Source organism: Sus scrofa, chromosome 3 (assembly GCF_000003025.6).
Source record: "Sus scrofa isolate TJ Tabasco breed Duroc chromosome 3, Sscrofa11.1, whole genome shotgun sequence".
Lineage (NCBI taxonomy): Eukaryota > Metazoa > Chordata > Mammalia > Artiodactyla > Suidae > Sus > Sus scrofa.
The window spans coordinates 52,497,758-52,511,158 of record NC_010445.4 but is presented as its reverse complement, the minus strand read 5'-3'; the positions used below and the strand labels follow the sequence as shown (position 1 = coordinate 52,511,158).

Here is a 13,401-nt window from a genome sequence, read left to right as displayed (position 1 = left end):
GGCTAGTTACTTACAGTTAAAAAAATACCTGTGCAAACGTGGACCTTGTGAAGTCACACTTGTGTTGTTCAAGGGTTGACCGTATTTTGGAAATCCTTTTCAATCGAGGAGAAGCCCTGTGGTTTTGCATAGCTGCATATAACAAACCCAGTGTGGGCTTGCTAATGACCCTGCACATCACCATAATTTTCATAATGAAGACTTAAGCTTGGAGAGCACTCGAGCACGTCTCATGTGTTCTTGCATTTAATCCTTATAATAACCCCAGGAGAGAGAGGTGTACATTGTGTCCATTTTACAGATTCAGTAACTGCACTTCAGTGAGATTGGGCCACTCGTCCAAGGTGATTGGTTCAGTGTCCACGCTGAGCTTTGAACCCACTCTTTTTCAGTATAAACTCCATCAGGATTGTCCTTAATAGTCATTATTTTAACCTACTCGTCATAGTAGATTAGAGACAGTTTCATCTCCTCTGTCACTGACATGGTCCAGCAAGGTACCATGAGCAGTACCGTGCTGTGGGATGGTGGCGGATTCTGTGTAAGGAGTCAGAAGCCCCAGGGTTCAGGCGCGAGAGTGGAGACCTTGCTGTGAGGGGCTGATGGGTGGGGAGAGGGCGGGCCAGGTGGGCTGGGCGGCTTTGGGGCCATGCTCAAGAGGTTTATGTGTCTCTGCCATTCTTGTCTCCAAACTTGACAGCATCATCCAAGTCTGAAGGCTCTCCATCTCAGCGCCTGGAAAATGCAGCGAAAAAGCCTGAAGATAAAAAAGAAGTTTTGAGACCTCTCAAGCCTGCTGTAAGAATTGCACAAAGTCAGTTTTGCTTATTTCCACCTTGAGTGAGGCCTTGCTGTTAAAGCCGTGTAGCTGCAAGGCCCGAGGGCCTCTGAGGGCCCTGCAGATCAGAGGGCTGATAAGGGCATAAACTGGAAACCTTAAACTCTCCCGTCCCCACTCGACCACCCTTTAATGATCTGAAAACACAAACGAAAGAAAATCCATCTTTCTCTTTGCTTAGCATCCACCGTTACATGGGTTCCTATGAGTTGGGCTTCTAAAGTACCCACTTCTAGAGTAAATGCATCACCTGCTTCGGCTCACGGAGCTTTATTCTGTTCTTTGGTGAGCACGGCAGTGGCACCTGTTTCTTGAACTTGTCCTTAGTCCTTGTCACGTAGCTGACCTGTCACTGTGCACCTCGGGGTTCTGGGCCTGCTGGAGTTTTGTTTCCTGCCTGCATTGATTTCTCTGCCCCCCGCCCCCCTTCCTCCATGCTTCCTGTGCCGTGTCCTCATCCTCGCTGGCTTCTCTGGCTCCCTGGACCACCGCTGACTCCAGGGCGAAGTGGTAAGCTCGCCTCTGTAGTTCCGTGTCAGAGCAGCATGCTGGCTGCCCTTTAGTTGGCATTCCTCTTCCTTTCTCAGCTTGCCTTTATGTTCTTTTTAGAATTAATAGAAACACTAAACTTTTGCTTCATCTTTTTTAACACCCCAAATTTGCTACATGCACTTTTTTTTTTTTGCATGCATGCATGCATGCATGCTTTATTATTATTCAATACAACTTTTTAAAGTAACTTGCAAAGGACACAGTTATAATCATGAAATGGTTGGCACGACTCAAGGCCAGTACTTGCTCACTTAGCTCAGAGGTGCAGTCTCAAAGAAAAGAAGAAACCCTGTGAAGCTGCCAGAAGGAGAAGGAAGAATGGCCACAGAGTCATTACTTTTTAAATAAACATTTTTATTGGAAAGAAATATCCTTGGGACTTATATGAAAGTGTAAATGAAGATAATAATCAAGCTTGAAAGTTATATTAGGATAGTTGACAGAGTCTTTAACCAGCTCCTTAAAAGAGTACAGAGACTGAAGCCCTTCGGAATAAAATCATTTTTACTCTGGACTCCCCTCCCACTCCCTCAATGTGGGCATCCACTGCCAGTGGCTGCAGCCCCAGCCGCATGCACCGGGACCTTTCTCAGGTCTCACGTTGGAAGCTTTGTTCATGAATGTGGCGAGTTGTGACACTTGGTGAGTCAAGGCGTGAGCTGTGTGCTGAGCTCACTCTTTTGAAAAATTTAAAAATAAAAGTTGGAGTTTAAAACAGAAACCTCATCAGGTGAATACTTTGTTTTTCTTTTTATGGCTGCACCTGTGGCATGTGAACATTCTCGGGTTCCAGGTTGAATTGGAGCTGCAGCTCTGGCCTGCGCCACGGCCGCAGCAACACTGGGACCTCAACCCACTGAGCGAGGCCAGGGATCAAACCCGTATCCACACGGACAGTGTCACGTTCTTAATCTGCTGAGCCACAGTGGGAACTCCCCAGATAAATATTTTAAGTCACCTCTCTTGAAATAGAACCTTGCTTTTTGGAAAATCTCCCTGCAGGAAGGCTTTGTTATGGGGGCAGGTTATCTTGATAACAAACAACAAGATATTTCTGCACACATTCGATGATCTAGAATTTTGTCGTGTAGTTGGGAAAAATGTTCTCAGCTCCTCATACAAGGCTATTGTTTTTTGTGGCTGTGAGGTTTGCATGATGTACACCATCTTTGACTTCTTAAAAAAATCTTTTTTTTTTTTTATCTTTTTGAGTTTTTCAGTCTTTCCTCTCCAAAGCTTGCAGTGCTACCCTTCCTCCAATGCCAAAAATGCCCCTAGGAGGCACTCTGGCAGCCTGGCAGTACAGTTGTTAAGTCCTTGTGCTGTTGCCCTCCCCTGATCTGGCCCTCTGTCCCCGCTCCAGGACCTGACAGCACTGGCCAAAGAGCTCCGGGCAGTGGAGGATGTGCGGCCACCACACAAGGTGACGGACTACTCCTCCTCCAGCGAGGAGTCGGGAACGACGGACGAGGAGGACGATGATGTGGAGCAGGAGGGGGCCGAGGAGCCCACCTCTGGACCGGAGGACACCAGAGCCGCGTCAGTCCCACTGTGTTAGGGAGGATGAGTCTCCCTGAGCCTTCTTTGCAGTGGGGACCCGTTTTTTTCTAAACCTGTCCTATGATGCTAAACTTTGTCATGGAGTTGGCAACAGATGGCCTGTCTGTTCCCCGCTCCTGTGCGTGTGTGCATGTGCATGGCGGTGCCTCTCGCCAGTTTTTGCATGTTTGCGTGTGTATGTGTGTGTATCAGTGCCTCTTACCAGTACCTGTGTGTGTGTACATGTGTGTCAGTGCCTCACCAGTTCTCATGTGTTTATGTGTGGACGCGTGTGTGTGTCACTGCCTCTCATCAGTACCTCTGTGTTTGTGTGCGTGTGTGTCAGTAGTATCTCTCACTAGTACTCATGTGCCCGTGTCAGTGCCTCTCACTAATACCCGTGTGTGTGTGTTCAGTGCCTCTCACCAGTACCCGTGTGTTTGTATATGTGTGAATGTGTTCAGTGCCTCTCACTAGTACGTCTGTGTGTGTTCGTGTGCATGTGTCAGTGCCTCTCACCAGTACTTGTGTGTGTGTGTGTGTGTGACTGCCTCTCACAGTACCCGTGTGTGTGTGTCACTGCCTCTCACCAGTACCTGTGTGTTCCATCCTTCCAAAGTTATGATAAAAGGGAAATTTCAGTTCTTCTTCCTTGAGGAAAACTCTGTACCTTTGCACCTTCTCATCTTAAGACTTGAGAAGGTGAAAAATCTGAGCAGCACCTCTTTGGCTCGCAGGTTGTGGCCTTCATGTCTGGATTTTTGTCCCAACAGGTCGTCTCTGAATTTGAGCAACGGGGAAACGGAGTCCGTGAAGACAATGATCGTCCACGACGACGTGGAAAGTGAACCGGCCGTGACCCCGTCCAAGGAGGGCACGCTGATCGTGCGCCAGGTACCTGCGTCCTCTCCCTGTCAGAGGCCGAACTTCTCCTTGGTCATTAACCCACTGGCTCATTCACTCACTCATGCTGTTTCTACATCATCACCTGTTTTCACGTTAACAAGACCCAGGGCAGGAATGGGGCGAGGGAGGCAGGCGTGAGCTGCATGCCCCAGGGCGCTGGCAGGGCCCACCCGCCCTGCTCCTCTGCATGTCCCGTGGCCCCACCCTAGCCCCACGCTGAGCCCCAGGCTGTGTCTGAACATGGAGCTGCCTCAGGAGGCCACCCCAGTCTGCACAGAGCTCAGCTCTGTGAGTGAGGCAGGCGGGGGCCACCGGGGAGCGGATGGGCCTCCTGGAGCCGAAAGGGGGGACCTCTTCCCTTAGTCTCCTCCCTCGGGTGCCCCGCGGATGTGCTCCATTTGGGCCAGCAGTTTGACGCCTGTCTGTCCATCTCCTAGCTCAGACACCAGGAAGGTGACGGCTTCTCGGTTAAGTAGAGCAGGGCTCCTGTCTAGTACTTCTTACTTTCCCTGAGTGTGTCTGGGGCTCTGCAGGGCAGGCCAGAGAGCCGGAAGGACCTGGTCCAGAAAAGACCAGGATTCAAAGAAGTGATAGGATACTTTCTAGAGCTTTAGACAGGATGGTTTAGAAAGAAAAGGGGAAAAGAAAGAGCCAGGGGTTTTGGTAACAGCAGCCACCGTGGCAAATCAACCAGATTAAACACCCACTGTGACCCCACAGGAGGTGCCGTGAGTTCTCCCTGCTCAACTCAGGCCTTTGGGGAGGAAGTGTGAGCCCCTCAGGCTAAATTCCTCCAGTCTTTCCCAATGGCAGAACAGAGTTTGAGAGGTTCACCGTGAGCATTCAGGTATCATAGGGCTGAAGGCAATGTCAGCAGCGCTCGAGCGAGACCAGTGTGCCTGTTTTCTCTGCAGAGTGCAGTTGACCAAAAGCGCGCCAGCCATCATGAGAGCAATGGCTTTGCCGGTCGCATTCACCTCTTGCCAGATCTCTTACAGCAAAGCCATTCCTCCTCCACTTCCTCCACCTCCTCCTCCCCATCCTCCAGCCAGCCGACACCCACCATGTCCCCACAGACACCCCAGGACAAGCTCACTACTAATGAGGTATGTCTCGCACCACAGCTGGCTGCTCTCCCAGGGTTAGACCAGCACTGCCCAGGAGCTAGTTGGCAGCGCCCCTCCCACGCCCCCACCCCCCCACCCGTCTCCTTCTGTCATCTCCCCTCCTCCCCACCCCCAGTAACATGGTTCAGATCTGCATACAAACCCCTTAACCTAGATCAGTTTCCCTACAGACTTGCCAGTTCCCTGTTTACTTTTCTCTAGATAAGTGTAGCTGCATGGCTTTCCTTATTCAGTTTATTTTTCAAAAAGTCTAAATAAATCGATTGCTGTGTTTTCGATCCATTATGTATTTGGCATGAAAATTCTGGTAGTTGTTTGTGGACTCTTGCCTTTTTCATTCTTTTTATCCAGTAAATAAAATTCAGAAAAATTGGGTTAAGCAGACGTGGGCTTCTCTGGACAGACGCGTTGCTCTGTACAGGAACCTCCTTCAAGGAGGGCTGGACCTTTTGGGTTTTGTTTGGGGTGGGGGTGGGGGGATGTTATTGGTTGGTTACTCTCATTTATTTTTTGGCAGTCCTGTTAAAAGGATTTCTCTCCTTGAAATCCACAGTCACTCAGAGTTTAAGAGGCCACATGCTTTGTGGGGGGGACCTCGAAAATGAGGATGTTGCGCAGGAAGGTCAGAGGTCTGAGCTTTCATTGTCAAATTCTGAACGGGAAGTCTGGTGTGTTCTCCAGAGGCATATTTGTGTTCAGTCTGGGTGCTGGTTGGGTGATTCTTGCTCTTTGGAACAGGGTTATGCCCCAAGTGTAGTGAGAGGCCACTGTGAGCACCCTGTCCTTAATGAAACAGATGATGGATTTCGTGGGAGGTTTGGCTTAAATGCATTTGTCTAAGAGGAGGTTGCCGGTGACACGTAGCTTGAGCCAGCCTTAAAAGCATTGAACTGCTGGCCTGCCCACCTGCTCCTGTTCTGGTTCCCTTGTTGGAAAGAATCAGAATAGTCCTCCCGTCTTGAGGGGCAGGGTCAGTCACCTCAGACTCAGCATCAGATCGGCTGCCATGGACTGGATGGGCCACAGATGGGGGCCCCGGGCGGGGTGCCTGCCACCTGGCAGCTGTGCTGGTGGGAGGGGTGGGCTGTAGGACCCGTGACTTCAGCTGCCCTGGGAGTGAAACAGGACAGGATAAAAGCACTTGGTCAGACCTATAACCCGCCTGCACTTACATTCCTCTTTCTACTGAAACTTGGCTCTGTTTTGTGCTAACGTACGGTTTTTACAATAACCCTTATTAACTCACTAAACTGGCAAGTTTTTTTTTTTTCTGTTTGTTTTGTTTTTAATTGTCATTACATCTCCACTTAACAATTTGTTTCGCTGTTTTTTTCTCTTTTTGTCTTAAATTACATTATTAACCCAAATGCTCCTGTTCCTACAAGAGCAAAAGGATTTGCCACCTTCTTCATTTGCAGCTTTTTTCACTAATGAGCTCCTATTTGATAAGGATTTAATGTGGATGCACCTAAAATAATGATGGCCAAAGCTTCTGTAGCTTTCTGGCAAGAGGCTCCCTTCGAAATAAACAGTGTAAAATTAAGATTTGCCAGGATTCCAACATAGATTAATTGAACTTTTTTTCTGGGCAGGAGAGTAAATTCAGAAATTGATGAATTGAGAGCAAGATGTTTCAAACCTCCTTTAGGAGTTTTCATTAAAGTGATTTATTAAAAGCCTGTGGAGTGTGAAGCGTAGATTTTGTTGGTAGCTGGCACCTTCCGTCTCAGAGGAGCGATGTTTTAGGAAAGAGGTCTTGCCCTCTCCGTGGCTCTGGTTAAAGGGCCTATTTGGGGGGCGGGGGGCTGCTTGTGCTTAGGCAGAGGCACCTCCCGAGCATTGGGGGAGGAATTAGACGGACAGGACTTTGTATTGGGAAGCAGGGTGGTGAAGAAGTGGATTGAAGTGTTTTATGTTTGTCCTTTTACTGCCTTGGTGTTAATACGACTGAAATTTCCTTGCAGACTCAGTCCGCTAGTAGCACCCTCCAGAAACACAAATCTTCCTCCTCCTTTACACCTTTTATAGACCCCAGATTACTACAGATTTCTCCGTCTAGTGGGACAACAGTGACTTCTGTGGGTAAGTAAAGTGGTGACAAGAAAGCAGCCCACGAGCGGGCCTGCACCCTTGGCCAAAGCCGCTCGGGCACGGTGCTGTGTGCTTCTCAGGCACAGGCCTCTGTCCAGACCCCGCCCCCCTCGCATTGCCTTGTTTGCATTGAGTGGTATAGTCAGTTTTCCTCTCCATGGACGTTTCCCACAAATTTCTGTTCCTTGGCAAAGAGTTGGTTGTGACTAGGATGTCTTCTGGGCCACTGTGGGTCGGGGAGCAGGCCCAGCCCGTGCTCCTGGGGACAGAAAATAACACCAGGTGTCCTGTGTTTCAGTGGGATTTTCCTGTGATGGAATGCGGCCGGAGGCCATAAGGCAAGATCCCACCCGGAAGGGCTCAGTGGTCAATGTGAATCCCACCAACACTCGGCCACAGAGTGACACCCCGGAGATTCGCAAATACAAGAAGAGGTTTAATTCCGAGATTCTGTGTGCCGCCCTCTGGGGTAGGTGTGGCTGCCACTCTGACCCTTTGCTTTTGGTTCTGAGGGGTGGCCTGGTCTTTGGGAGAAGGACAGCTTTGGATAGTTTGGGGGTTTGAGAAGTGGTGTTGGCAGGTGCAACAACAGAAAGCTGATGGTCCCGTCTCCCCCCACCCCCACCCACGCCATGGAGTCCTGCAGGTGCGGGCGGGCTTGCCCTTGTTTCAGCCCTCGGTTATTAGAAAGAATGACTCGTCTCCATTTCTTCATATAAAGGAGAAAAGGAAGAAGATGAGAAAGATGTTTGATTTGGTCCGTGTTCCATAGGGAGGATGAAAAAATTGGAATGACTTTTCTTAAGATGTTTCACTTTACCATTTCTCCTTGCCTTTTGTGATTGAGGCCTGACGTCTAGTGAGGCCCTTAGGAGGAGACTGCCTCTGGCAGAGAACCTGTGGGAAGGGAGGGCAGGGGCTGGGAACTGACTCACCTGCGGAACATCTGCTGGCTTGTGTAGATGCCACGAGGGGGTTGGCGGAGTTTGCCACACACACATCCCTGCCCCCTCCTGGCTGTCACCCCTGTCTGATACGTCCCCTCCCCTACAGGGGGACCCACTCTTACCCTGACCTCGCCTTCCAGCCCCACACCTGTTGTCTCCTCCCTGAATCCTGATACCGGCTATTTCTAATGAGGGGGACCCTGCTTCTGCTCAGGGAAGTTTCTTACTCTTTGAGGCTGCCAGTGTAAAGCCTGGGGGATGTGGCAACCGCTCCTGGCAGGTTCCCCCGGAGCCCTCTTGCTCACCTGCTAAACCTCGAGATGGCCCTTGCCCCGTCCTTGAAGAAGGGCCCTTACCTGCTTGACCACCCTGCCCTCACCCACTCCCTGGGCCTTGGTCTGTCCCCTTGGTCCCCTTGGTCTTAGAAACATAAGATTTAATCTGATAGTTGTGCAGCTCCTATTTGACCCCTAGCCTGGGAACTTCCATATGCTGAAGTTACGGTGACTAAGAGGGGAAAAAAAAAGCAGTATTTGTCATCTGAAAGCTTGGACTTAGAAAATGAAATCTGTAGAGACCAAAAGGTAAAGAGGGATTTTTCTCTTTTCTGTGGTCTGTCTTGGGAGAGAGATCTGAAATGAAGAAAATAATAATTTTTGTGTTTCTTTTTTAAAAAATTTATTTTATTGAAGTATAGTTGGTTTACAATTCTGTGTTTCATATATATGCATAAGTGTATACAAATAAAAGAAAAATGTAAACAAAAAATCTAACAGTTTTCAGCTTAAAAAAGTGTATTTATAGAAAATTATGGCAGTGTGCAACTTATTTTTTCATAGGCTTTTAATTTCCAAGGTTGCTATTTTCCAGTGACTGTCTAGCTTTGACTGCTCATACTCAGTGTTTTGCAAAATTATGCAGTTCTTGGAGCTATATACTGGAGAATTAGAAAATTGGGCATAAGTGCCAGAATATCTACAAGTTTTGTGTATATGGAAAAAATTTTTTCAGCTCTTTTGAATCTTTAATCTTTTTTACTCTAAAATCTTGACTGATGTTTGAATGATGCTTATTTGGGAAACCACAAATAATAGGAAAATTTCGCAAGGCTCATATTTTGGGTAGTTATTACCCATTTAGGTAGTTGACATAGGTTTTTTAGCTTCTCAATTTTGAAGATTGACCAGGAACATAGTGAAATATTATATGAATTGGAACCTTTGGAATGGACTGTTTGGCTGCAGATCAATCAATCAGTGTTTTGTCAGTGCTGCTGCAAATAACTTTTAAGCTATTTAGAATTACCTGACCTAAGGCTGTGAAGGGGAAAAACACTAAAATAATATTATGGCAAACTAGTCAACTTCAAGGGACTTAGTTATGGCAAAATAGCCAACTTCAAGAGTAAAAATGTATGAAAATGAATGGAGCATTGCTTAAGCATTAATTTTTTAAAATATTGATGATAAACCTATTTTCAAACTGGACAGCACTTTTTTTCTTGGAATGAAATCATTCTGATATGCATGACATTTCTGTTAAAGAACTTCTTTTTTGTGAAAACATAATGGTTTGTTGTAAGCCTGAAAAAGTATAAGACCATGAGCTCTTAATTCAAAGGCATGATGCTCCCTGATTAGTAAAAAAACGTCAGTGTCTTCCATAGCAGCACTGGCTGTTGGCATAGCTGCCAACTTCATGTGGCTGCTTACGTTTAAATGAATTAAAACAAAATTCAGATACTCAGCTGCACTGGCCATATTTCTTATGCTTGGTAGCCACCTGTGGCCATTGCCTCACATTGGGCATCACAGTAGAAAGTATTTTTGGACAGGCTGGTCTAGACAGTTCCAAAATCTTAATTACAAGCAATGAAGGAAGCCGTGTGCATTTATAAGCCTTTTTTCCTATGCTGGACAAACGGGCATACTTGAAAATTTGTCCACTTTTAAAGAGCACTGTAGATGGTAAGACACACTCAGGTTTTTTCCTTTTGGACCAAATTCCAGAGGCCTCCCTGGTATTTTCTGAAGCTGCATGCGTGATGTAGTATGTTTGCCTCTAAAACTGTCTCATTGAAATGGTGCTGGAGGAAAGCACCTGTGTTTGTTGGGGGAGAACCCAGGGCTGCGTGCACAGGGCAGCTCTGTAAGATGAGTCCTGCACTGGAAGCCTGGTGCATTATTGGTGGACCTTTATCTGGTCACGTTATCGTCAGAAACAGTGGCTGTCTGTCGCTGGAATTTGTCTGCATTTCCTTGTGTGTTGCACATACTTGAGGACTCCAGGGCAGGTGCCGTTAGTTAGATGGGCATCTATAGCACTCTGGGCCGTACTTGTAACTGGCATCCTTGAGTGCCTGATGTGCTCTCAGGCGCTGAGGTAGCAGTGACGTGCGTACGTATGTACGTGCCCCACTTCCCCCCAGGACCCAAGGTGTCTCCAGTGTCCTCAGGAGGTTTGCTTGGGTCGGTCCTACCCCCCACGTGTTGGGCTTTCCCTCCCAGCAGCGACCAGGCACCCAGCTAGGGTGGGCGGGAGGGTGTTGGCTTGTTGCCTTTTTAGTTGTTCACTTGATTCTGGAAAAGAGTACGGTTGAATCAACATGGATCCGATGGTTCAAGAAATATAGGCTCTTCTTCCCTGTCCTTCCATCTGCCTGAAAATATTGAGTGAGTGATTGCTTTGTAAAAGCACCAGACACTTTATCCCTTGTCTCGGTGAGTTTATTACCCAGTTTAGGGAATCATGCAAACATGCTTGTGCCCAACCCGTAAGCGTGTGAGGTGCCCTGGGCTGCATGTGACAGTCAGTTTAGGCCCAGGGTTCTTGACCAAGGAAGCAAGTGTAATTGAAGTGTAAGTGAAGCGAGCCGGCTTGCAGGCAGAGAGCTTTGAAGGCTGTCTGGGCTTTTACCACCTCACATCGAGCATGCAGTCTGAAGGCGCAGCATGGCCACAGAGCGTCGTGGGTGCGGGGGCTGTTAGCTCTGCAGTCCTGAGAAACAAGCCTCACTTCAGGTCTCCACCTGTAGCGGTGAGGTGGCCGGAGCCTGGAGTGGGGTACACAGAGGAGGGGTCGGAGGGGTGTCTTCTGTGGTTGGGCGGCAGCTTGGCTCCTTTGATGGAGCAGTTGTGTGGGTGCTGTTGATAGAAACAGCAGAGCTCAAGAAGCTGGTTTCAGTGAGAGCTGAGAGTGGATCGAGAGTGGGGAGGTGGTTGTGGAATTGGGGGTTACTGGTTCTGAGGTCCTGCTCTAGCAAACGGTGTTTAAGAAGCAGAGAAGGTGTATGGAAGTGGGAGATGGGCGGTGGGGGTGGGGGTGGGGCGTGGTGCACAGAGCTGGCTGGGAGGGCTCAAGAGACCAAGGCACTCAGGACCAGATGCTGCTGTTTGTTTCTCAGTATTGGAGAACAGCCTTTAAGGAAACCTTACACTAAGTGATAGACCCAGATCAGTCACAGACTGAAGGATTAAGGGACTATGTGTGGCTTATTCCAGAAGTCTGCCAGGGAAAAGATGGGTGAAGGGAGCAGGTGGAGACTGTGGCAGCAGATGAAAGTTCAGGTGTCTGATGTGACGGAGGAGATGGAGAATCTGGAACCCAGGAGGCCACGGGCTTGGACATTCTGGGACAGCTGAGGAAGAACTGGAAACTGGAGAGGTGGTGAAGGAGTTCAGGGGATGGGGCGGGCTTGTTTCCCCCTTAAATTCTTTTGCGTGTGTAAGTGAATGTTTCTCCATCGCTCTTGTGATTTGTTGCCTTTTGGTTACTCTAAGCTCTGACTGGTGGAAGCATGTCTTTATGGGGGACTTGGGGAAACCCCCCTTATCCAGGTAGGTGATGCTCTCCGTTCCATACAACCAGGCCATTGGCCAAGCACTCTGTAATGCTGTGGGCTTTCTATGTCCTTGAAATAGGAGTGAACTTGCTGGTGGGTACAGAGAGTGGCCTGATGCTGCTGGACAGAAGTGGCCAAGGGAAGGTGTATCCTCTGATTAACCGAAGACGATTTCAACAAATGGACGTCCTGGAAGGCTTGAATGTCTTGGTGACAATATCTGGTAAGCATGTGTTCAGGAAAGCAAGCTTACAAAATGGTTTAAAAGTGTAGGACGACCAGTGCGGAGCTGGCGTGAACTCATTTTCTGAAGTAATAGCTAAATGACATAGAACTGTGGCACAATTTTACAGCCACCTGCTAGGAAAATGTCTTCTTGGGGCTCCACGCTGCCGTCTAGGGCGCATGAGAGCCTGGCGCTTTCCTCCACCTGCCACCCCGCCCCGCCCCCCTGGCCGCCTTGGCCTGTCCCAGCCAGCCTGGAGGTTTGCCTCCGCTTCTTCCCACGGGGGTCTTTCATGTAGAAGAAACTGTTCTCTGCCAGTGACGGTGACAGTATCGTGTCGTGGATTTTTTTTCAATGTCAAATCAAAACAGTGTTTCTTTAACTTTGCGTTTTAAACTTCTAATCTTCTAAGCATACACACACTCAGAATACATGCTTGAAGGAAAAACCGCCGACTCTCAGACATTGAAAAACTTATGGTCTCCAGAGGAGACAGTTTGGGGGGTGGGGGATGTACTTGGGCTGTGGGATGGAAATCCTGTGAAATCTCAGATTGTTATGATCATTATACAACTACAGATGTGATAAATTCATTTGAGTAACAAAAAATAAAATAAAATGAAGATCAAAACAAAACAAAAAAGCAAAACAAACAAACAAAAAGGCTATGCAATGTTTCACACACACGGAGACTACGACACCCATATATTGACAGATAGTTGTAACGATGTGAGAATCCACGGCTGTGCGTACAGTTGACTGGCGTTCCTCACATACCTGCTCACCCTCAGTGACCACTGTCCTGAAGTTAAGGTGGACCATTGCATTGGTCCACACCTTATGGGCTGCTCTTTGCATGTCACTGAACATCCTTTCACTGTAGCCATCCTGCATGATTGCAGAACGTTCTCTGCATAGATGTGCTAAGATGTGCTTACTTGTTTGCTCTTGTCTCTCCATTTATTCCTCTCCTCCCCCCATGTACACATTTTTCACAAGTATTTTTATAGCTCGTTTAACTATTGGGCATACATATCCATGTTGCATGGATCGTAATTTCCTAGTAATTCCTATTATTGCTGGGGTCAAAGAGGATGCAAAATCGTAAGACTTAACTTGTCATAATCAGTAGTGCTTTTGATTGAATTGTCTGCTACCTCAGACTTGTATTTATTTACGTGTAACAGTTTTTCTTGTATTTATTTACGTATAACAGTTTTTCTTGCCATTATTTTAGTTTTCAAATAGACTTTTGGTTTAAGTAAAGATGTTTGTTGAAATGCAAACATTTCACTGTCCTTCTCATACTTAAATGAGAAAAGAACCATTTAAAA

The 13,401-nt window shown here is 47.7% G+C and overlaps 1 protein-coding gene across 50 annotated transcripts in view; it reads left to right on the top strand.

Moving 5' to 3' along the window:
- The window catches only part of MAP4K4 (mitogen-activated protein kinase kinase kinase kinase 4), a 166,453-nt gene that overhangs the window by 138,322 nt on the left and 14,730 nt on the right, over positions 1-13,401 (top strand). For 17 of the 50 annotated variants that reach the window (XM_013995944.2, XM_021087142.1, XM_021087132.1 and 14 more), the window contains 8 exons: positions 701-798; positions 1,340-1,348; positions 2,754-2,929; positions 3,703-3,823; positions 4,750-4,941; positions 6,927-7,044; positions 7,352-7,522; positions 11,921-12,064. In XM_013995944.2, coding sequence (XP_013851398.1) covers positions 701-798; positions 1,340-1,348; positions 2,754-2,929; positions 3,703-3,823; positions 4,750-4,941; positions 6,927-7,044; positions 7,352-7,522; positions 11,921-12,064 — 1,029 coding nt within the window. The remainder of the gene's footprint in view (positions 1-700; positions 799-1,339; positions 1,349-2,753; positions 2,930-3,702; positions 3,824-4,749; positions 4,942-6,926; positions 7,045-7,351; positions 7,523-11,920; positions 12,065-13,401) is intronic. The other 33 variants (XM_021087163.1, XM_013995946.2, XM_021087159.1 and 30 more) reach the window with 3 other exon arrangements.